This window comes from Crocodylus porosus, unplaced genomic scaffold (genome assembly GCF_001723895.1).
Source record: "Crocodylus porosus isolate Cpor-Errol unplaced genomic scaffold, CroPor_comp1, whole genome shotgun sequence".
Taxonomy (NCBI): Eukaryota; Metazoa; Chordata; order Crocodylia; family Crocodylidae; genus Crocodylus; species Crocodylus porosus.
In genome coordinates, this window is record NW_017728886.1 from 124869245 (window position 1) to 124895188 (window position 25944).

The window sequence follows — 25944 nt, forward strand, 5'->3', positions numbered from 1 at the left end:
CCTCCTGATGTCTAATCTGAATTTACCCTCTGCCAGCTTGTGACCATTACTTCTAGTCACTCCTGGTAGTGCTCGGGGGAACAGGGACTCCCCCAGTGCCTGCTGGTCCCCCCTGACTAGTCTGTAACAGGCCACTAGATCCCCCCTCAGCCTTCTCTTGTAGAGGCTGAACAGGTTCAGGTCCTGTAGCCTCTCCTCAGAGGGCCTGCCCTGCTGTCCCCTGATCATACGAGTGGCACTCCTCTGGACCCTCTCCATGTTGTCCACATCCCTCTTGAGGCCCAGAGGCACCCAGAACTGGACACAGTACTCCAACTGGGGCCTGACCAGTGTCGCATAGAGGGGGAATATCACCTCCTTGGACCTGCTCGAGATGCATCTGTGGAGATCATTGAGCAGATCTTTATTATACATACGAGTTCTTGTATCAACACTGTATACAGTGTAGATATTTTTAAACCGTTAAACTCTTTTCTGATATAGCCAACAGCATACTTTCTAATAATGTTTTAAGATATTAACTAAAGTGATTGCAATGTCTAGTAGGAATAGGACATACCAGGTATTAGTAATTGGGTTTAACCAGAGAATACAGGTTTAAATAACACTAGAATATCTGCATCTTGGAGGAAATATTTGCGTTAGTGTCCAAAACAGAATTTACAATCACGTAATTTAAAATAAGCTAATAAGTATTATTAAACATTCAAATGTAGACATACATTTATTTGTTGATATTCACTAGTTTGTTGGGTGTTCAGTCAAGAACAGAGAAGGTTAAAAGTAACGAAATGCCCAAAATTTGTAATATTTTGAGAAAATGATCATTTCAAAGTATTAAAAATAATGAAAATATTCACAATATTAAAATATGCTGATTATAATCAGTCCAGTTTGATTATTGCTTGATGATCAGAAAGATCTGCTGAATAATAGAGTAAGAGGCCACCAAACAATGGTGATATCATTGTAGCAATCTGGGTACTCACTTCTCTGAAAGAGCACATACATTATTTATTCTGTAAAAGTATTTATTACATAAATTAAAGTAAATGCATGTAATTTAAAAAAAGAGCTGCAAAAGCGTTCTTTAACCTTGAAGTCACAGGAATATCACTATGAACAAAAATTATGTTTTATTTTATTTCTCTGTAAGGCACAAACTGTAAAGATAAGCCTTTTATGTTTGGAGAATACATACTACAGTTTTAAATAAGCCATTTAATTTGCAATATTAATTGCTAATGAACTTCCACTCATGGATAAAACTGTTTCAGAAAGAGGAGTTATAGTCTCATGGAAGAGGTCCACAGCAAAGATTTTTTTTGCTCTATCTATACTAGCTAAAATATGCCTTTGGATGCATCTGATCATTTCTAACACAGCTTGATCAACACACTATTTTAGAAATGCATGATGCATTCACTGTTCTCTAAAGATTCCATTCTGTTCCACTAGAGGTCTCATAATTCATCCACCAGGGAACTGCATTATTTTACCCATTATGATCCTACAGTTATCTCTTTAGTACACTTTGAAAATGCTGTATAGTAAAATGGTACTGATATGGCACAAAAAGCACAACATGGAGCTAGCTCATGCCTTCTTTTCCCTGGCATAAAACAGCAGTAAGTGCTGCCATACAGATTTCCATCTACAGATTTCAGGGTATCCCTTGTTTGGTTGAAGAGGAATAAACTACATTTCATGCCTTTCCTATCATCCCCCATCTGCCTATTCCTTCTCTTGATCTGCCTCTTCTCTACATTTTCCAGCAGCATGAACATCAATATCACAAAGACATGGCTCCAGACTCAAAGATGGGCACCAAACCCTGGCAGAAGCTATGCGTCTCCCTTTCATGCTGAGGGACAGCAGTGCAAAAAAACCATACACTACTCAGAGGGATTAACTTGGGTCTCTAGTATTCCCTCAGGCTAAAAAGAGGTTTTATCCTAATGTAATCAGAGAGATGCAATAAATAAATTAGTATGTAAATAAATAAAGATATCCCCACTGGTGAAATATCAAACCTTTGCAGATTCAAAAGAGCCCTGTTACCACATTAACTAAACAAACAAGATAAATAATTTATAACCAGAAAATCTCTCCTGTTTCTTTCCAAAAATGTTCACTCAGTGAAGACTGTTAATGTAGTTTAGGATTTAACCAGATCCTTGAAACTGCCCTCATCTTCTGAGCTTTCTTTCATCAACCAATGCCAAAAGTATGACTACCCTACAGATATTGTTTAAAATAATAAAACAAAGAAAACATCTTAAACAGTAATGTGTGCTTATACAGCATTAATTGCAGACATTCATAAAGCAGCATTCATCGTATAGGAACTAGAATCTATAATCAGTCTGTCATCCTACTTATAGAAGTGATCATTTATTCACCAGGACCAAGAACGTACATTGAATGATCTGGCTGCTGAAGCTTGGAGACGCTTTTAAATTAATTCTCATTATTTTGTTTTGAAAAACCTGCTAACTGCGCTGAGCATCATTACTGCAAGAGAAGTTATAGGATTAACAGTGAATCTACTGGAGAGGAAACCCTTGAGGGATTTCAGTAACTCTAATATCTTCTCCTCCAATTCAAGGAAAAAATCTATTAACTAGTGACTGGTGTCAGTTTTTAAGGCTATTACATACAGAGCCTGTTTCTTTATAATTCTGTTCTGAGAGTCTAGATGAACAAAACAAAGAGGTAATAAATACAACTAGATTACTGTAATCACATTATTCAGAAAGAATTAGTATAATGTAAAAAGCATAGCCTGACTAGCACGCCAAGAAAAAAAAGAAAAGAAAAGGAAAAAAAAGGAGGTTTTGGAAAAACAAACGTAAAAATAAGCTTCACAGGAGTAGTGCGTACAAACACAGTTTTTGCTTTTTGGGGATTTTTTTAAAAGAAGTCCAGTGTCTGGAAACGGATCCTTTTGACAGACTATAAAGTTATCCTTCTCTGATATACAAGATTTACACTATATTTAATTAAATAGAACAATTTTCCAAACCAGGATTTTGATTTTTTAATACTGTGGACTGCGCAAATTAAAATGTTGAATTTGAAATATGGAAGAATGGAATAACTTTATATCATTTCATAACTGTAGAGATTTCAATAATTTGGGGTTGTTTAAAAGCTAAAGATTAGAAAATGAAATATACGTTTTTTATTTTTGTTTTTTTTTACTAAACAACCAAAGAAAAACCAAGATACAATGCCACAGATCTCAGGTTTTGTCCTCATTTTAAATGGTGGGTTCTGAGAAATCTGATGTTAACCTTTTAGTTTCTTGTTTTGGACAATTTCAAATATTTTGTTTTGGAAGCATTTGCTTGAAAATGCAGAAATTCTACATTTTAAGAAGTGAAATGTATCTGGGGAAGACAACAAGTGTTGCAAGTATTTGAGATTAAACTTCTTGAGTAACTGCAGCTATTAGCATTTTGCCCAAACAAATCAATAATTACATTCCTGAAGTCCTTAAAAGATTAAACAGACTCTTTTAAGAGACTTTTAAATGACCTTGGTACTATTGACAATCCAAGAAGCATGACTCTTTGCTGATAAACAATTCTATTAATCATGAAACAGATCTTTTTTTGCATACCCTGCTTGGTTGGAATGCTTAAAAAATAATGTAAATCTTTAAACACAATTTAGAGAATTTACTTAAACTTTTCAGATCATTCATTCTGAATATGTGGGTTTCATTAAATTGTTTAGACGTTTTAGATTTAGAACAGGGCATTAATCTTCAAGAGACTTATTTAAAATATAAATGAGATACCTGAAACTATAGAAAAAAACTGAGAGTGGAATAAATTTCAGAATATTTATTAATGGGGGGGGGGGACTATATACTTTTTAATAGAATGGCAGATCTTGATTCACCTGAACTGGGGAAAGAGTCTTTGTCCCTATTTTTACTGAACTTATAACTTTACCCCTTAGTATTCTATTCATTATTAGTTTGAGAGGTTTTCCTGTTTTTTTCTGAAAAATAACTGCTTGCTTGATTCAGAAACCATTTGAATTGCTTGAACTGATAAACAGTTATTCATACAGTAATTATATTTCTGTACCTTTTTTGGTAAATGTAAACAAAATTCAAATCTGATTGACATTATATCCTTGGTTTCGATCTGTATTTTGTACCCATATAATTTTTTAACAAAATAATATGCTGAAATGTTTAGAGAGCGAAGGAAAAGTTTTGTTGATTTCTTCAGATAACTTATTCTACTGAACCCAAATTTGCCTTTGCTTGCTACGAGATCTGAAAAAGCATATTCCTTACCTTCCTCAGCCAAAAGCCTTATCAAGTAGCCCTACTAACTTTATTGGGATTACTTATATGCCGAAATGTTTGCAGTAAACATTCCACTTTCTTCTTCCTTTAAGACTGATAAAAAAAAATTTGTCAAGCCTAATTAACATGTGCAAAACTACCTATTTTCAGTATGCCACTTAATAAGGTACAACGAAACCATGGTTATAACCAAATTTATATTTGTATCATTAAATTTTCATTTCAATGACATTTTAAAAAGATATTAAAATTGATTGCAATAAAAGTAATACTGTGAGATTTTAAGATGAATTTGAAGAATGGGGAAAACTGTGCACTTAAAATTCTGTGTGTGCTGTTGTATGTAAAATGTCTTGTTCAGGAATGCAGGTGTATTTTCAACCTTTATGTCACGGTCTGAAGCACTGTCCACATTTAGTCACTGTCACAAACATGGCAACTCTCCATTGCCAGACTGCCACTGGAGCCCAATTGTGAAGTCCTGGCACCACTGACTTCAGAAGAGCTTTACCCCATTTTTTTAAATTTCAAAGAAAAATTTTATTAAAATTGCTTCAGAAGATTATAGTGAGTTGTTTCAAAGCTCCTATAAGTTTTGTTGCTGAACAGTTTTGCTAACAATTTACTGCAGAGTCACCATCTTGTCAGACCAGATAAAAGTAAAAAAAATCAGGTCACTTAATACATATTTTCAACAGTCAACTAAATGTTCACAGTCCCTGGTGTGTAATTTGTCACATAAAGATGATCAATGCAATTCATTATCAATGGCCATTCATTACAAGGACAGAGAAACAAGCCATTAACACAGTACCTAATGCTGCTCATGCTTCCGGTCTCTGATCCGAGCTTACATCTCTCCAGTTGGCTGGCAACGATCTGGCGTTCAGCCTCAAGTTCTCGAGTCAGTCTCTCAAACTGCAGTTCCTGAAACACAAACACAGACATTCTCTCTGTGATCTCTGCAAAGAGGGAGAATTTCTGCACATGATGTTATATAGTTGGTGAAAGACTGCTATGATGACAGCTTCTGGGAAAAGGGTCCCCCCCACCACTTTCTCTCTAACAGGCTGCCAGTTCAAATTTATGTGGTAACACCTGCAGATTCACTCAGAATTCTGGTCAAGTGCCTTGCAAATGTAGTTTATTTAAGCTGGAATTTTCTAATGAGCTAAATGGATTTAGCTTCTTGTCACATTTTTATTCATCTGTTTCTTTAAACAATGTTCTCAGATGTTTTTACTAAAGTTGATACAAGTACAGGCAACCTCCATTTACCGTTTTTTCACTTAGTTCTATTTCGCTATAATACTCATTTGAAATTGATACCGATTTCACTTAACGTGCAGCAAGTTTTGTTATAACGTTCGTGGTCACCTTCTTGGGTCATTAAAAATAATTGTGGTTGCCATCTTGGGTTGTCAGATATTTTCAGTTTCACTTGATCTCATTTCACTTAATTGGTTCCTGAAAAACCAAGCATTAAGAGTGCTAAGCAGGGGGTGCCTGTAGGCTATAACATGAGAATCTAGTTAGACCCCGACTCCATGCAGCATCCAGCGACTAGACAATGGTCCAATTGCTCATGGATCCTGGTACTCATTAGCCAGAGCAGACAGAGAGCAAACACCAGCACACATTGCTCACAACAGCTTTATTCAGAATGGAGACAGCTTTAGGTGAGCTCCCTCACAGACAGCTAGTCTATGAACATGGGGAGCAGCCTTGAACAATAGATTTTCCCCACATTTATACACTTTGGTTCAAGTTCATTAACATTCACTCCACTTTCATCTCTCCTCTTGTTCCACCCATTTCTCTTCCCATCTCAAGCTCCACCTGTTTACTGTTTGCAACATTAACATGGAATCGCCTATGCATTTTGTAACAGGGTTCTCATTGAGACCCTGTTATTAAGAAAAAGAGGGGCGGCTAGATATAATTACACCATGAGAGGGTCCCTGGCCCTAAGGAGCCAATGGTGGCTAAACCCCAGAGGATAAAAAGGAGAGGAAGAGGAGGAAAGGTGCCTTCGGGCACCCCAAAGAGTGAGAGAGAGGGAGAGGAGGAGGAGGAGGAGCAGCTGGAGCTGCTGCTGCGAGAGAGAGAGAGAGATCGCCCCCATCCCTGAGAGAAGGATCTGGGAAGAGAAACCCCGGCGCAGGATCAGAGGGATCGCAGAACCCAGACTTTGCCTTATCTTACCTTGACTCTACCAGAGCAGTGGTGAGTGCAGGGAGAAGTGGGGCCGTGCCACGGGCTGGAGCAGCAGCCGGCATTCAGGATCGGGGACGACGTTCAGTCAGACGGGCAGCGGGAGGAATTACCCCCACACAGACCCCTGAAGAGTCCGGGTGACTCCAGGACTCCGAGGGAAAAGGGATACCGAGGGCTGAGCAAGCAAGCCCTGACCATGGGAGAGCCACATAGCCTGCATGCTGAAGCTGCACTACAAAAGAAGATAAGCGGAGAGCCGCTAATTGGTCAATTAGCGGCCGGAATGGAACAAAAGGAAACCTTTCTTTTTTTCTCTTTTTTTTTTTTTTTTTTTTTTTCTTTCTTTCAATTACTGGGGACGGGGGGGAAGCGGGCTAGGACTCGGGCAAGACAGAGAAGCCCGGAGACCCCCTTCGCTGGGCAGAGGTTGAAGAAGAGACCCTGTGTACCTTGATTCTTCAGTGCCTACACAAGCAAGTAGGCACACTACCGCACTTACTGCTATAAGTATGGGGCCAGAGGTCCTCTGCTGAGAACAGAGAGTGACCCAGCTGGGATTCAGAATTAACCCTTTGGACTGTGATTCACCTCCTCCCTTAAAGGAGAATTTCCTGTTAAACTTGCAAACCACTGAATAAAATCTTAAAGGAGAAAACCAGGTTCAGCGTGGTGCTTCCTACAGGTACTTCCTCGGGTAACAATCCCTTCCTCCCTATGTTTATTTCTTTAAGATCCAAATCGTGGCAGGCTGGAAACATGAGGATAGAGGGGGTACTCCACGGACACGCTGATGCATTTCATTCATTTACATGCCTTTTTGTTATGAGCACGTATCTAAGGCCATGAACTCTTTTCTTTTGGTCAACAAGCAGTTTTGGTCAATTAGCGAACTCTTTCTTTACCATTCACCATCCAGCCTTTTGCATATGTTCATCTCAGTTTCTGTTCCAAGTTCTACCATCTTCCACCTTTTTTGGGCCCCTGTATCTTATATCTTGTTCCTTACTGTAGCTGGTTCACAGCACGCAGACCTAATTGCTACTTTTTTCCAGAAAAAATGGTTAACACAATTAAAATGTTTACCTAACATAAACAAAATCTTATATATAAAAGATATATATATATATCACAACAATCCTATTATATGGTTAAAATTACTTGCCTAAGCATCTGTAAGGTTATTTTAATACACCATTTTGCCTTGTGGTCAGCAGCTTTTGCTGGGACACAGGTTAAAGCCTTGTTCCAGCTGCAGATCCAATGCTCCCTAATAATCCAAATTATTGACACTAACAGATCTGAGGACTTTTTATTTTTTTTTCAAAATTCAGACTAACCCAAGGAATTTGTAGGGCTAGAGACAGAAGTTACACATAAACCGGTTTAAGTGATCAGAAACTGGTTTACACCTGTAACAGAACAGAAGTTTAGTGCACATAAACCAGTTGAAGAGTGGCTATAATTGGTTTAAGATAAACCTGGTTGAATGTAATATCAGACTTAACTGATGTAGTTTAAGCCAGTTTATGAAACTGCTGTCCCAGACCCCTTCCTCGTTCAAGTTAAATCAGAGGTTCAGCATTTTGTAGCCATGGACTGGGCTGTCTGCTCCAGAGAGTAGGGCTGGCCCCACCCTTCTGCTCCAAGGGCTGACTCACTAGCCAGCTTACTGGCCTCCCCAGGCAAACCCCAGCTAGGGTCTGGGTCCAGGAAGCTTAAACTTCCCTTTCCCTGAGTACAAAGCTGCCCTGCTCTGCTTAATTTACTGCTGGCTGCGACTGTGGACTACAGATCCCAGAGGCACCGGGAAGCAGGAAGAGGAAGTGATGAGGAATGTTGCAGAGTTCTGCTACTGTGATTGTGGACTACAAATCCCAGAGACCTTGGGGGCAGAATGAAGAGAAAGCAAACACGCAGCCCACGCTGGCTACATGTCAGAGAGCCGTGCTCTAGCGCCTCCCCCCACTTCTGGCTTGAGCCACTGCAGGCATGTGGCTGCATTTCTTGAATCAAAAGTGAATGTCTGTTCATTTGCTTATTCATTCAATCTTTGCTGCTTAGACTAAACTGCAAAGACTATATAAATTCAGCCTCAGGCTTTTTGACTGTCTGTACTTAGCCTAGAAGATAATATATGGCAAAGAAAGTGTTGGTACTCAGACACATATACAGTCAGAGGGGTGTGCATGTTTTAAAGCATAGAAATTCCCAAAGAGCAACATAAATTTTCAACAAGTCTCCCAAACAGCACTGCCCTCCCTTTCTGCCTTGGTTATAATTTCTAATTTGTTTTTGTTTTAGGTTTATTTTGTTTGTTTGTTTTTTTAAAGCTGGGAAGAGATCCCTTCATTTCCTTTCTGCAAACACTGTTTTCCTGGTATGCTGGGTTTGCCAGAGGCTAAAGCAGAAAATATTTTTGGGAATCTCTTGTTAAAATGTTAGCAACATATCACCAGTACATCTGTGTATTCCTGTGCATATACAGTATTTCTGTCTCTCCACCACACACGCACGCACACGCACACACACACACGGACCAGTTCCAAACAAATTCAGTCCTATCGCACAACAAGAGCTCTGTGTAGTGTGATGACTTATTTAATAGCGTACTGCATTTATAGCCAGGATAATCCATTCCCATTACACATAATATAAAAACAAAAAAAGAACAATCAAATATTGAGTCACTCTTATACTTGACTCAGTGAAAACACTGCTCAATTATTCAGTTTCCCATCTCTCCATTGTCTGTCATGGTAACTATTAATAAGCCAACTAATTAAAATCCTGATTAAATGGGCTTTGTGTTCAAGATCTGAAGAGCTCTATCATGACCGTCAGTGAAACTGAATTTCTAAAACTGAAGAGCCCTCAGCTAGCAGCGTTAAAAAAAACCCCTCTGCTTTGTTACTGGCCCTATGCCCTATACAGGGACACAATGAATTTCAAGCATTGACTCTTGTCCTTAAGGCCAGCCCTGAGCTTCCCCCAACAAACCAGGTGTGGAAATACAGCTTACTGGGCCCTTTTGGAAAAGACCCCCCACCACTAGTTTCCTTTGGCTGGCTTACAAGAGATGGGCTCTAGCAAAAGAGTTGCCTCCTGCCCTTATCAAAAGAGAACAAATAGCAACACAGACCATTTGAGGGAAGGAGGAAGCAAGGGTGACTCAGCTAGTCCTGTGCCATCTACCTATCACATTAATCCCTTAACAGAAGACAAATGGCACACATTCGTCAAACTACAAACAACATTTGCATCCAAAAACAGTGAAGCAGTGTCCATCTCTCCAGTTCAGCTTGATTTTCTATCCCTGTCTTATTTAGTAGGAATCACAGAGCACAAAGTCCTTCATTGAAAGAGAGGGAAGGAATGGGAGAGGGGAGAGGGAGTGCATTTGAGATGGTTGCTGACATTTGACAGAATCCATTTTAAGTATTTGTCAATCCACTTAAGACAGGCATGGAAATGAATACCAAATAGTAGACCTGTTGCATCACAATTCACAGGACATCATTCTGTGGCAGAAATAACTGTGTATGCATCACCGCTGACCCAAGATAATAAAAATTAGTTCTTCACTATTATACAGGTACTGTGTTTAACCTTAAAGGTTGCTATACTTCAGTGACAGATTAACTGTTTCTTCCTGAATACATGAAAAGTTGTAAGATTTGAGATTCCTAAACCTAGAGAAGAGACTAATGAGAGAGGATATGATAACAATTAGGGCTGTGCTGGACTCTTCCCGGAGGTAAGGGCCCCTGATCTGCCTGCCAGATGACAGGAGGCTGCTGATGCTGCCTGGGACTGGCACTGGGCACAGCCTGCACCCAGCACTGGGAAGATCAGTGCTGCTGCTGGCCCCAGCCAGCAACACCAGCTTCCTGTCATCCACACCAGAGCTGACCTGAGACGGGTACAGGGCCCGGGGCAAATGAACTCATGCGGGGACCCACCCCCACCCCAATTCTGATCCCGGGGAAATCAGCTCTTGCAAGCCCCTGTTCCTATCCCTGCGTGACATGAGCTAATTTGCCCAGGGCCCCGTACCAGAGGCAGCTGGGGCCAGCGGCAGCACCGATCTTCCTGGTGCTGGGTGCAGAATAGCCTATGGGCAATACGTCAAAACAGCATCAAAACAGCAAAACAGTTTCAACAAAATGAAATGGAACAGTGCTTTTGAAACAAAAAAAAAAATTTAAACAAAACACTGTTCCATCAAAATGTTGAAACAGAAGTTGAAGTGGAATGGTGATGTTTTGCACAGCACTAATAACCATCCTCAAATATAAAAAAGGATTTTTTATAAAAGGATTTGTGAGTAAATATTTTCTGTCTTCACAGGGCACAGGATGAGTAGTAAAGAGTTACATTTTAAGGACGAAGATGTAGAATAAGAAAGAAAAACTCTCTCGCTATGAGGCTGATTAAACATTGGAAGAAGCTACCCAGATAGGATGTTGAATCCCTGTCTTTGCAATAAATGCAGGCAAGACAAACAGTTGGCACAAATGGTTTAAGACAGAGATGATCTTGCCTCAAGCAGGGGGTTGGACAAGATGAAGTCTCTTCCAGTTCTATTTTTGTATGATTCTATCATTCAACATTGTGTGTATTTTGTTAAACTTCTTGGCACTTACTGGAGCAACATTAAGATGGCTTCTGTCAGCTGTTCAGAGAAAGTGGGGACCAGGGAGAATTACCTATGCAAACTCTTGCCCAGAAGCAGACATGACAGTCATTTAACAGAAGACTGACTGAAGTAATCCCATGTACAACTACAGGTATTACAGGACATTAAGACTACATTTGGAAACAAAGCAAAACAAGAGTTGAGGTGACAGGAGGATGTGCCACTTAGCCTACTGCAGGAAGGTGTTAAATCTTTTGTACTGCAATGGAAGCAGTCACTAATGTACAAGTCTCTGCAGTGCATATTGATATTTCAAAAAGCTGATGCTGGAGCTACAGAAATTATTATTTATGTTTATATAAATAACTGGACTGGAAAAAAGGTACCACCCTGTCTCAGTCATTTAACTTAACGTGTACTTTGTTTGTAAGCATCCTCTTCACTGGTTCATTTCTTATGGGTTCATCATCATGACCTCATGACCATGTTAATCTCAATCTACTAAGGCATGCTGTGGTTTCAGAATTAAATATAAAAAACCATTGGTAACACAAGTTTATGCAAATGACATTCAAATTGTTAAGACAACTGCACAGTGATGGCAGTTTTGTATATCTGTGCAGGCCATGCTGCAATGTTAAGATGAAACTGAACAAAATCATGTCAAATTCCAGTATCTGGAGACAACACTGCAGTGGCAAAGGTTGCCAGAGTAAGAACAAAGACAGTGCATTGCTGAAATGACCACTATGCCAGTTTAAAGCACTTATCAACAGAAAGCAAGAACAGAGAATGTGTAAATCATGACAGCAGCAAACAAGTGGAATCACAAAGACAGCCTGGAAAGGATGATGGCATTGTAACTCCAGGATTATAATGAAAAGATGAAGAAAAACTGTTTAAAAGGCAGGGAGGGAGGGCGGCTGGTGGAGAAATTCTGAAGTGCTAAAGGTGTCACTATAAAAGGTTAAAAGAAGAAAAGTTTAAAAAAATAAACAACTAAGGAAACATTTAAAAAAAGGAGAAAAGTCCAGCCTGATAGAAACCTCCATGTGCTCTAGGAAAGGTAATAAACAGATATGCTTAGTTTTAACAGTCTGGTTATGGAGCTGGGTTTGGTTCCTGTTTTTAGCTGCTGCCCACTGTCTTTATAGCTGCTGCCCACTGATTTTATTGCCATATCTAAGTGTTGAGGTAAAAACAGGTCACAAGAAAAGGGGAGTCCCTGAAGTCAGTGGAGTTTCACATCCCCACTTCAGGCCTCACTTTGCTCTACCCTTTCCTAATTTGGAGTTAGCTTAAATGGCAGGGATGTTCATGCTCCACTGTCTTCTGTAAAAGACCTGGTGAATTATGAGTAGGGTCCATAAAAACCTTCAAGGCTAGGGATAGACATTCAAAAAGCCTGACCCTGAATTCATTCAATCTTTGCAGGTTAGTCTAACTTGCAAAGATTGAACCAATTTGAAGATGGATAGTCATTCGCTTTTCATTCCAGAAATGCAGGCACATGCCTGCAGTGGCTCAAGTGAGAAGCCAGGGGGAGCTAAAGCAGCCCTCCCTTCCCTTCTACAATGCTGAGCTGAGGGGGTTGGGTGGTCAGGCCCCAGCAGGATGCTCTGATTAGGAAGTGGCTCCCCCACCTCAGCAGCCCATCAGGGAGTTGATGACACAGTGTTTATCAGGCCATTAATAAAACAGAAGCTACTGTCATTAGTTCAAGCACTTTTTAAACAACTTTTTCCAAGAAAGGAACCAAGATTCGTTACCAGCTACCTGTTGATTAGCTCCAAAAAGCCCTAAGCCAACACTGCTGTCTGCCTTTGTCCTGTCTGCTACAGCACAGACCATAGCCAGCATGTGATATGCTGAGAGGTGTCTCTGTCAGGCAGAGGGGAGGGCATAATCACTTAAACCCATTTGTGCGTAATGTCTGCCCCAAGGAAAAGTGAGAACAATTCTAAAAAAAAAACCACGAGTTCACCCAGGAGTGGTTTTGTGTTTTTCCAGCATTCTTCAGAACCTAGTAATTACTCTATTTAAAGGAAAATTCAATTCAAGTAAAAGGAAAAACAAAATAAAAAAAGTTTTAGCTCATGATTATGAAAAATACCATTTACAAGAACTAAACCAGTGATAGGTGATCATTTGAATCTGCAGATACAGAAAACAACAGTACTAAATTAAGGATAGGCATCACTAGTGAGATGAATAGGGAAAGCCTAATTATGGTTACCGAAAGAAAAGAAGGGATCTCAAGTTCAAATACTACATAGAAAGATTTTAGCAGCACACAGTTCTCGTCCAGATACTCTGGGAGTGTGCAAAATTGACTTTGTCCTCTGTTAACCTAGTAAACAGGATAAATTGTGCTCTTAATTAGTGTTACACTATAAATACATATTATTTTACATACCTAATTATGTCATGCATAATGCTATGAGTCACAGCCCTGTAAGCTCTGAATGGAGTGATTTCTTAAGAGCTCTCTTGGCAGGAAAATCTCCTGATCCTCTCAGACTCAAAAGCCAAGATTCTGCGAAGCAATGAACAGTGCTAGAAACCAGCACATTTGAAAAAGTTTAGCTTTGCAAGAAACTTCCATATAAGATAAGACATGTCAGTCCAACCTATTTATGGAAACTGAGCAGAATGACAAGATGATTTCAGAGAGTTAGTTAGTCACGTTAGTCTCAAGGCAGGAGACCAGGTAGGTACTATATTTCTTAGAGACTACCAGTAACAGGAACAATGCCTCGGGGTGGCTGTGATTCTCCCTGATGGCCACACAGATTCTGCCCTGCTTCAGCTCCCTGGGTACCCACCCTTCTCTCTTCCCTACCATGCCTTAATGTAATTTGTTGGTTTGTAAAAAAGGAGGCTGTCTTCTGGTCCCAGAGTGAGCCCTTCTCCATCGTTCAGCCAGCAGGCCCCTCACTCCCTCCCAAGTACTACTGAGTCCATCTTGGCCACATGCCTTGCAGATGTTATTGGTTATTCATCTGAGCAAGGCACTTTGTCCCCAGTACCATATCAGGCCTCCTCAGGCTTTCAAGCCCTTGTTGGGGCCTCAGTCTTCCTGGCTTCTACCCCCTTGTCTCTAGCTGGGCCTGTCAGCCTAAGCCCTCTGTACCAGGCCTCAGAGTCCCTTTCTCACCCCCCTCAGGCACTGGGCCCCTATCCCCAGTTTTGTCTCCCTCGATCTCTGGACCCCAAGACCCAGTTTCACCACATTTCAACTCTGGGCCCCTGGACCTGGTTTCACCATACTTGGGCTCTGGCACAGCCCTCCTGGCTTCAGATCACTTCTCTCACAGGCTTTAACCTTCCTGGCTTTGGCCTGCGTGCATTTTGAGTCTGGTCCTGGTGGGGCCCCAAAAACCCCTGTGCCCCTTGGGCACCACTATAGCTTGCCCCCTGCCCCTGGCAGGTTCAAACCCTCACGTGCTGTCTCCACATCACTGTTTTATAGGCACTCTTAGCCCACCGGTTTAAATTTTAAACCAAAACACAAGCCCACTGGCTACAACTAAAAATACCCCCCCACTGCACCATATTTTCCTGCAAGCCATAATTCTTACTTATAGCTTGCAGGGCAGCTCAGGTGTCAGGCAGTCCCTTGACTACAGCCATCTAGTTACAGAGCTCTTCTCCCTGCTTCCTGAGGGACCAGACTGACTATTTGATCTCAGACACTAAGTGCTTTATGTGCCTCTCAAGCCCTGCCCTTTTTGGGCAGATGACTACAGCCACACACAGGGATTTCCATTCTGGGCCTGATTATCAGTCTGCTTTCCCCAGCTGCTTGTGGCTTTGTTTCTGGGCTGCCTAGAGGTCTGCCCTGGCACAGCTTACTGTTTTCCACTATTTCCTGGGAATAGCTATCTGTGTGGCTACCAGTCTGCCAGTTTGCTGGCAGCTAGCTCATGAGCAGTTACCCTGATTCCTAGCTGCCAGCTCCCCCAGAGCCAACTCAGCCTACTGTAGCTTCCTCTTAAAGAAACGGGGTCCTCTGGCTCCCTTTTAAACTAATTATATATAGATAAAGCATCGGCAATAACATCCACATTGATTGCAAATGAGCACAATGAGGCAGTACCCATGGCCCTTTCACAATGGGTAGACAGGTCAAGGATGAAGGTCAGCAGCTTCTCTTATACTAATCCTTCTGTTTGCCTTATTTCTGGATATTAGGCCTGTGCAAGGCTTCGGACAGAGCTTCAGATCCGGAGAAGCTTCGGATGCTTTGGGGTCCGAAGCAGCACATCCAAGTTGAAGCGCTGGCCTTGTTAGGCTTCCCGAAGTGGTTTGGAGCTTCCAAAGAACTTCGGAGCCGCCTTGGAGATCCGGCCATAGGGTATAACGGAGAAACGATAAAATATCTATAACTTTGGGTTTTTGTCTGATTTGGATGACATTTTCAGGGGCGGTAGACTCTGCACAGAGGATGAAGCCTGTCAAGTGTCAGGAAGATTTGTGCAGGGGTTTGGGGGAAACAGCACCCCAAATTCTTGAAAGCAAAACTCCTGTCACATCTATGTGTTACAACACAGGGGGGTCAAAACTGCAGGGCTGGTAGCTCTTACTGAGGCCACAAAGCCTGACAAGTTTCAAGGAGGTAGGTGCAGGGGTTTGGGGGGAAACTGCCCCTCAACCTGCATACAAGCAAAACTCGTGCCATGGGTACTGTGGGACCGACTGTGTCCATCTTGGGACGGGGAGAAGAGACACTGCTGCAGGCCTGCCTGCTAAGCTATTGTATTCCCAGTCACCAATCAATCAATCAATCATGATTCACTCAGGGACCAGGGACTCAGGGACCAGCTCAATACACAGGACCTAGCTACTACATAACTTAACCAGCATCAATTAGCACCTACAAAACCAGGCTAAGGAGAGGAAAGAATCAATACAGACAATCAACCGCTCCAAGACAGAGACAGTCTTGGCACAAGTTCTGCCTGTCAGCAGCTAGGGGTGCAGGGCCCCAGAACCCCTCTGCACCCATCTCCTTGATAGCTGGCAGGTGTTGTGGCCTCAGCAGGGGCCACCATCCCTGTAGCTGTCACCCCACTCTACCTGAACACACGCAGTGTCACCCACGGCACCAGTTTTGCTTGTCCACAGCTTGAGGACAAGCCCTGCACCAATCTCCTTGAAACATGGCACGCTTTGTGGCCTCAGTAAGAGCTACCACCCCTGCAGTTTTCACCTCCCTGTGGTGTAACACACAGCCGTGACATGAGTTTGGCTTTCAAGAATTTGGGGTACAGTTCCCCCCAAACTCCTGTGACAATCTTCTTGAAACTTATCAGGTTTCATGCTCTCAGCAGAGACTACCATCACTGCAAGATTAATTCAAATCAGACAAAAAACAAAGTTATAGATATTTCACTGATTCCCTATTATACCCTATGGCCGGATCTCAGAGGCTGCTCTGAAGCTTCGGAGCTGCTGTGGCCAGATCAAGGTGGAAACCCTGTCCGGAGCTCTGGATCGGGTCATGGCCATCCGAAGCAGCCGGATCGGATCACTGCTGACTTGCACAGCCTTACTGGATATTTTTTTTTGACTTTTCAATTATGCTGGTGTTCTCCCCTTTTCATTCAAGTATTTCAAGTATTTAATTCTTACTCTTTGTACGTTATATGATAAGTCAGACTGCGGGGTAAATGTGGCCATATTTTCCTAGGTGTCATTCACTTGGCCTACAGTCTCAGCATCCTTCCACTACCAGGCCCCTTCTTCTTGCATGTGAATCTTAGGCACTCCATGTATGCCCTTGCAAGAACAAGTGGATATTTCATTTAATTGAAAAGTGGCAAATTCAAAACTTACAGAAATGCATATTTTTTCCCCTCACAGAATGTCACTGAGGCCAGGAATTTAGCGACATTTAAGATTATCTGAAACTGCAACAGCTAATGCTAACAATTTTGGAAGAAGGAAAAACCTTATGGCTTAGAACCATCTCCAATTATTAGAGGTACTCTCTAAACCAGGGCTGTCCACAAGGCAGCATTAAATTGTAGTCCACCCTGCTGTCAGAGGTGACTCATCTGCCCCACAGGGACAAATAAAGAGGACAGCCCTGTTCTAAACAACTACATGTCTACCTGTTCTGTTTTTCCTGTACCAGGAGCTGCCCTGTCCCCATGTCACCACGACCACCACCACACTCCGCTCCCAGCAATGGGTCATGGCAAAAAAAGGTTGGGAACAACTGCTTTCAAGAAATCCTGCAAACACAATACAGCTGAGAGCAGAGTTTGACTCAAGACCATAAGCCTTCTTTTTCCTTGCCCAGTGGCCCACATGTACACATTATGGTCAGATATTTGGCTGGGGTGATACAATTTGGCTGGGGTGATACTACTATGGCACCCATACCTGCTTGGGGCAGGGGGTCAGACCTGATGATCTGTTTAGGTCCCTTCTGACCCTAAGCACTATGAAACTATGTATCCCTCATACCAGCTGATACCTGGTTACCATCTGCCTCCTCCAGCCCTGGCCAGGGAAGCTATTTCTTCCTTCTTCCCACCATAGGGTCTTTTTCTTTCTTTAAGTGTCTTTTCCCTAATTTTTTATTCTCAATCTTTTTTGTTCTCAGTTATTCTTACTTTTTAATCTCCTGCCTACCTTCCCAATTTGTTTGGCAGTTTCCCTTTCGCCATGCTTGCCTCTGCAGCAATACGCTCACTCCCACACGGCACCTGCTCAAGTAGTCAGAGCAGTAAAGTGGAAAGCTCTGAGGGACAGGCTACTGCTAGAACTTCCGAGAGCTTTCCAATTTCACGCCTTTCCTCCCACTGCTTTTGGAGCAGTGACAGAGAGAGGACATCAAATTAGTGAGCTTTCTAACACCTTAGCACTGCTGTGCATCAGAGCACTTTACTTTTACTCTGTATTAAAGCTAAACAACATGGAGATGCGTGGTATGTCACAAAGTAGGTGGGGGGAAAACAGGACCACAGTGACAAACACTGACACTTTGGCAAATTCAGAAGCACCATTGTGGTGGTTTCAATTTCCTGCTCCATTTACCTAGTTGAAATAAGAATGTTTACAAAGAAAAAAAATGAAACATTTATTTGAAACAAGGTTAAAAATAACAAGCAGCACATACAGAAAAATGAAACACTTTAAAAGATCATTCCATAAAAGACTACAGGTTTAGAGGCCAACTTTTCTACACATAATAGGGAAGAGTTTTTGCTAATTATGGTAAGAGGGAGGGAATGGGCTTATGGTGGCAAACAGTTCAACAAATCTACCCTGCTGTGCTAGGGTATGTATAAGCCTACAGGTTAACAGGTATTTACCTGAACTCCACTAAGAGGCATACAACACTAAGATATGGCACTGTCAATAGGGAACCTGATGCAAACTGTAAATTTTTGTTTTGCAAATGGGACTCTTTTGATATGCCCATAAATGGTTCATGTGTGTGGTTAAAAGGAAAACTAAAAAAACCTAAAAATGGGTTGATGTCAATATTTAATTTCTATAAACTGAAAATTATATTTAAAAAGTCACTAATCCTTTGAAGAAAAGCTTTTTGTCAGTTTTTGGTACACTGATGGATTTGGTCTCACCTGTTCTTTTCTCTTCAGCTTCAAGATATAGTCCAATGGGTGTTACAACCTGTTGGCAACATCAAGTGCAGAGGCATCAGGGTGCCTTGCCCCAACAGAGATAGAAAGACCAACTAAAAATGACTTCACGTCCTCCTACAGCTTTCCTCCAAAAGCCCCTCCCCACTTTCACCCTTTCCCTGGCCTGCCAGAATTCTCTCTCCCTCTCCAATTCTTTTCCTCCTCCTTTTGCCCTGGCCATTCTGCCCTCCCATGCAACTCTACTTTCCACACATCCTTTCCATGAGAAAGAAACCTCCCTTTGTTATAACTATGATTCAACCCCTTTCCTTTATTCGGACTCCAGTGCACAATAAACTAGTCAGTAACACACATGCACATGGCCTCTTGGTTTTGAAATTACCCACAATGCATTTTGCCACACAAATTCAGTGACACATCAGAGCCAAGCACATAAAATGAATATATAATGAAAATGGAGAAAAGCATTGCAAAGTACTCAACACATAAATGTAACTGTTTTTGTATATATACCGTTCCACTGTGGATTTGCATACCTGTATTAGGTATGCAGGATGGGAAGGTTCAAAATAGTCAGGAAGGGTGAGGGTCCCCTGAAGGACCAAGGGAAAAAGGTTTCTGGGCTATGACTGGAAAGCCCAAGGGGATCCCAGCGTGAAGTTCTCCTTTTCAGAGCATTCTTGCAGAGCTTCATAAACCCTCATAGGTGAGAAAGAGTCTCACTAGTAAGACCCTGAGCTGCAATCCAAGATGGGTACCTGCAGCAGCAATCCCAAACAACAGGCAGCACATCTCAGACCCCCAGCTCTGCTGACAGTGGCAGTGGTGAACCAGATGGCACAAAGCAGCATGAAGGAGCAAAGCAGTAACTTCAAATGGTGGCAGGCAATGCTCCCCTGAGCAGCAGCAGAGGTGCTGTCTCAAAGAGGCAAGAGGGGATGAGTCAGAAGGTAGCATGAAGTGGCTTACCCCAGCACACACCTAGGTTTATTCTAGTAGCAGTACTCCCAAACTGAAGACAGGGGGTCAGGACCTTCCCCATCAAACCGAAAGAATCTCTTCTTCTTTTTACTGAGTACAGTAGCAACTTCTCAGGTGTGAAAGCTCTCAGAAAAACCGATACCAAAAGCCCAAAGACCTTGTAGTCATGGTTGTTTGTTATTTGGGTGTTTTCTTCTATTGTTTGGGGTGTTATTTAGTGTTTTGGGTGTATTTAATAGTTGGGGTTAGTTGTTGTTTGATAAGGTAAAATTATTTTCTTTTCCCCATTTAACAGACTTCTATATACTGCCAGTATCCAAATTGCTTGTGAGCAGGGAAGTTGTTCTTTTAGGACCTCCATTAGCATAGGTTTTCTCAGGTTGCTGGATGGGGCCGTGAGCCAGATTTGACCCCAGACCTTATACTGACACAAGGGCCTAACAGACATTACAGAAACAGACATACATCTCACTCCTTCCAACTGTGCAAGAAACTATGTTAATGCAACCTTACTTCTTATGAACTTAAAACAGAAATCCTAAACCACCATAACTACAGGCGAGTAGAATGACTGCATAAAAAGAGCACCTTGCTACTAAATAGATCTGTTCTCTGCTCTGTGCTCATTCATGGCCTTAAGAGCCGTCTTAAATAAAGAAAACAGATGTTTATTATTTCTTATATATGTTACCACTGTAGAACCAGTACAGTTAAGAGATGGAGAGTTCAGTTCATTTCTCATTCCACATGAAATACACCTTTGTTGGGTGCAGGTTATTGGTTGTATACTCAGAAAGAGAAATATAGCATGTACAATGGTGAATTTCAAGGTCTGCGGCTAGTGGCACTGATATTTTTATTTTCAAAGGCACCCATCTATAAGTCACCAAGCACCTTTTCTGATTCTTTTTTCCCTTTGAACCAGTAACTCTGACAATTTCCCTGTGTTTCTAATTATTTACAACATTCCACTTGACACACACACATTGAACATGTCTGGACAGACTAGGTTCATCTTATTACTCCATCTATTTGAAAGGATTGTTGTGTATGAATACAGATGAAGGGTCATGCACAAAAATATTCCAGCACCCTATCAGATATTATTTTGGTCTATCATGTAATTAACATACTCTCCACTATTCATAAATATTAAGATTAAATGAGTTTCAAGGAGCATTGCCTAAAAGTTGGGTTCCACAACTGCATATTATAAAAATTTGCAGGTTTTCTGCCATTTGGTTCAGTAGCAGCAGCAGCTTACTTTAATAACCCAATAAATGCTCTTAAATGATTCCCTCAATTTTATTACAACTGTTATTAAAATATAAAAAGAGTAACGCAAAGAAAAAAACAACACACAGACATTCTTTCCCCACTGCCTCCCAGAAATTCAGCAGATGGAAGAAATTCCCCACAGATCTCTATTGTCCCCGATTAGGAGAAAAGCAATTAGCAATAAAAATGTGTTAGTTTTCAAAAGCACCATTGTGATCTCATTCTCCCGATTTCAATTTGAATAGCTTTTCTTAGGAACAAAAATAAAAGGTTTTCATCATGAAAATATAATGATCTTCTAATATGATTATCTACATTAGTGAAAAGATACATTTATTGTCACAAACCAGAAGTCATAAACCATTATGTGGCAATTTTCTATATTGGAACAGATTTATCATCCATAAGATTCTCGTATTTGGGTTTTGACTTCTGCTTCCTCCAAAATCAAAGATACATTTCTCCATTTATCCTAAAGGCAGCAGCTTCATGCCTCTATTTCTAAGAATAAAAATCATGCTAAATGGTATTACCAAGCTAATTATACCAGATAGAATTTACAATGTTGGCTCTCAAATTAGAGAGATGTATTATACACCTTCCCTATTCCAAAATTCCCAGGCCTCATAAAGGTTGCAGTTTGGCAAAAGTTCTCAAACTGTGTTCCACAAAAGCTCTGCATGTCCAAAGAAAGCTGATTTGGCCAAATACTGCTGAATTTTTGCCTCATTTTTTGCTGCTAAAACACATGAAATGCAGCTGTTGATAAGCTCCAAAAAGCCCTAAGCTGATACAGTCCTATCTGCCACAGCACAGACCCTAGACAGCATGTGGTATGCTAGCTAAAGCTGAGAAGTGTAAGGCTGAGGAAAGTGGGGAATTCCTGCTTCAGCAGGGAGTGGTGAGGGGGAGAATGCCAGACAAACACTACTGTATGTGCAGTCTCTGCCAGAGCAAGAGCCAGGGAGCAAAGGGGAAGGGCCAGCCCTCCTGTGGCGCAGAGTGTCCCACCCAGCCCAGAAAGCGTGACTGGATGCTGGGGGACTCTGATTTAACTTAAAACAAGAAGGGTTCTGGGACAGAAATTGCATAAACTGGCTTTACCCAAATTAGTATTATTCAACCAGGTTTATCTCAAACCGGTTTCAGACATTTTCAAACCAGTTTACATGCATTGAACATCTGTTCTGTTACAGGTTTCTGATCACTTAAACCAGTTTGTGTGTAATGTCCGTCCGTAGCCGGTGTGTCAGGAAAACCAGCACAGAATTTGTCTTGCTTATCAGGAATTGAAAGCAACTTCACGGAAGGTGGCATCATACTACAAGCAGTTTAAGCCCAAATAAGCATTTGCATTGAACACACTAAATGCAACAAAATTATTTTTTTTGCAAACCAAGGCTCTATGCTGCATGGCAGCACTACAGTTGATTTTACATAACTCCCCTTACTTTTAACAACCAGCTCCTTTCCTTTCCTCAAGTATTTCTCCTTTTCAGATCTCTCTTTCCTCCACCTTTGAATTTCCCTCCTATTTGGAGTGCAGTGGGGACTCGGGCCTCTGCATGCTGCACTTGGCAGATATTAAGTGGCTCACATGCTACTGCTGCAGCCTCTGTTACCATAGCAGCATCAGAGGAAACTATTCAGAAATGATCAGTCAGGAAGAAAGGCAAGAAGCCTTCCAGCAGGGAGGGGGAAAACACTACCACTTAGCCAAAGTCTCCCCAGACAAGGTAACTGGAAGGGAATAGAAAAAAGAAAAAAGTTGATCATGGTCCTTATAGCAAAGTCAGGACCCTGGATCTTAGGCCACCAGCACTCAGCAGAGCATGTTCCCTTCTAGCTGCTTAGATGGGAGGTAGATGAGAGAGATTTCAAGCACCTCTTCTTCGTCTCACCTCCAGATCCTACGGTGGCTGAAGGGATCAGTGGGAGCCAACTTCTCTGCTGCCCAACAAGCAAACAGCTAGCCCAGTCAGGAATTTCTCAAGTACATGCTTTCTGTGATTCTGCAGTGAACATGTGTGATTGAGCTCTCCCACAGCACACGTATGTAGAGCTGTTCAAAGCGTAAGCCATGTAACCCCAGACCACATGAAAGCTTCCTAGCTGGAAGCTCCATTACTAACTTGAACTCTAGACCAGTGGTACTCAAACTGTTTGCTCCATGAGCTGTAGGGGCTTGGCCCAGTCCAGCCACACAGAGTGGGCATGGGTGTGTGGGGAAGTGGGAAGTCTGGCTCATATTTAGCTACATGGATCAAGGGGGTTTGGCCCAGCCCCAACTCAACCCCAAAGCAGAAGAGGACTTGGCTTGGCCCCAATCTGGGCACACAGGGGAGTGGGTTTGGCCTGGACACAACATGGCCATGTGGGGCTTGGGAATCTAGCATCAGGGGACGGTTGTAGTATTAAATGCCACTCCTCCCACACCACCAAATTTCCCAAACTGTGGGGAGCTCCAGAGACCAGATGCCACGGCTCTGTGGGCTGTTGAGCATCTCTGGAGTTGAGCATCTCTGCTCTAAACCATGTCTGTCAAAGACTAGAATCAAGACATGTGACCTCTCAAGCTGTTGAACAGTGAATGTCCACACATGCGCCATATGACTAGAGGTGAGAAGTTTCTAAAGGGTTTGAACTCTCAACCTTGATGAAGTCAAAACCTACTTTAAAGGTCTGGGAATGTGCAGTGTATGATGGTAATGCAACTGTTTATCAGTGTTGATATGTTAATCAATAAAGTAGTTATGATAATGTTTCTTGTATTGAGCTGAAATGGTTTGAATTGAATGGTCCTTTTAAGTAGTGCCTAGGTTTGAATTTGATTGGGCATTGTGAAAAGGGTGATGATTGAACCATTGGGTAAGTGACAGGTGGTATGATTAAAAGACTATGAATCCTGTCTGGAGCAGCCAGCAGGGGCCTGGGCTTGGCCTCACTCCCACTCAGGCTGGACAGTTCTGAATGGGGGTTCTCAGCATGTGGGAGTTTGTCGAGTGCAGGTTCCTTCCTGTGACCTGGTTGATGGGAAGCTACAGTTGGCTAAAGTATCGCCCTTTCCCTATTTGAGGTGCTGAGTACCTAAGCAGGGAAAAGCTAGAAATCCTCAGGGACTGCTGACTAGGCTCAGGGTGTTCTTGCTGCCATCTGTGGTTTCTGGGTTGCCTGTGAAGTTGCATAGCAGTTAACTGTGTAGCAACTGAAGCTCATTGTAATGTGTAATTGATTGATTGTGTGACCAGGGACATTGAGTTTAGGATGCATTTCAGGTTCTTGTCCCACTGGGTGTACTTTATTGTGTTGTGGCTGGGTGTTATGGGAATATTGCATTGGGTATTTTGTGTGGGTTTTGTTTCATAGTTTCTAGGGTCAGAAGGGACCTGAACAGATCATCAAGTCCAACCCCCTACCCTGGGCAAGAATGAGTGCTGGGATTATAATATCACAGACAGATATCTATCCAACCTCCTCTTGAAGACCCCCAAGGTAGGAGAGCGCACCACCTCCTTTTGGGAGCCCATTCCAGAGCCTGGCAGCCCTAACTGTAAAGTAATGCCTCATGATATCAAGCCTGAACCTGTTTTCAATCAATTTGTGGCCATTGTTCCTTGTTATCCCAGGTGATGCTCAGGGGAACAGAGTCTCAACTATTTTCTGCTGGTCCCTCCGGGTGAGTTTATAGACAGCCACCAGATCCCATCTTGATCTTCTCTTGTGGAGACTGAATAGATTGAGGCCTTTTAGTCTATCTTCGTAGGGCTTGGCCTGCTGCCCCCTGACCATGCAAGTGGCTCTCCTCTGGACCCTCTCAAAGTTAGCCATATCACTCTTGAAGTGCGGCGCCCAGAACTGGACACAGTACTCCAACTGCAGCCTGACCAGTGCTGCATAGAGAGGAATAGATACAGCTTATATTGCTCAACCTACCTGTGTTATAGTGTGTAGCTACTCTTTCTAACTCTTGAGTGGGATCAGGCAGTAGATCAATGCTTAGGAGAATTAACTTATTTTAATGCCCTGAACCTGACTACCTGTGGGTCATAGAGGATTAACGTCCCTCTGGATTCATTAGTTAAATCAGCATCTCCACAGGAAGTCCTTCAAAGAAAGCCGAACCACTTTGTTTTCTTTTGATTTAAGAATAGCCATGCAAACATTAGCAGAATTAGATCGGCCTGGGGTCATGAAATTTAGCATTTCCTAACAATTTTGACTAATCTAAAGAACTTTTGGATTCTTGAATTTCAATTTAGGTATGTACAAATTCTCAAGGAGACTGGCTTGGCTTCATAAGTATCCAATTTAAATCTAAAACATATGAGCATACATCCATATCATAGCATCTTGGTCATAGCCAGGTCTAGGTCTAAATTCAGGGCAAATTGTCCAGTGGAGGGGGCTTATTCCACCGCTTGCCCCAGGAACAGAGTGAACAGTGGCAGTGGCAGCCTGGTGAGGCACACCCTGCTGTGGTGCCCTGGAGGCAGGGGAGAGAATAACTCCACTCCTTGCCCTGCACCTAAGGGGCCCTGCCCACACCCAGCCACTGAAGCAGCAAGTGGGGAATGACTGTGATGAGGGCAGTAGACACTGTCATGGTTTCCCCGAGCTTCTGTGGACTGCGGTGGTTTTCACAGATTTCATAGACATTAGGGCTGGAAGGGACCTCAGAAGATCAAGTTCAGCCCCCAGCTCAGAGGGCAGGAAGTCAGCTGGGGTCATAGGATCCCAGCAAGATAAGCATCCAATTTGCTCTTGAAGGTGTTCAATGTAGGAACCTTTATTATTTCCAATAGCAGACTATTCCAGACCTTGGGGGCTCGAACAGTAAAGAAATTCTTCCTTATGTCCAGCCGGAAACGGTCTTGCAGTAGTTTATA

General features: G+C 42.2%; 1 protein-coding gene across 6 annotated transcripts in view; it reads right to left on the minus strand.

Annotated features, from left to right (window-relative positions):
• Window positions 1–25944, minus strand: part of CTNND2 (catenin delta 2) — a 936097-nt gene that overhangs the window by 696350 nt on the left and 213803 nt on the right. For all 6 annotated transcript variants that reach the window (XM_019541636.1, XM_019541627.1, XM_019541621.1 and 3 more), the window contains exon 2: window positions 5142–5254. In XM_019541636.1, coding sequence (XP_019397181.1) covers window positions 5142–5254 — 113 coding nt within the window. The remainder of the gene's footprint in view (window positions 1–5141; window positions 5255–25944) is intronic.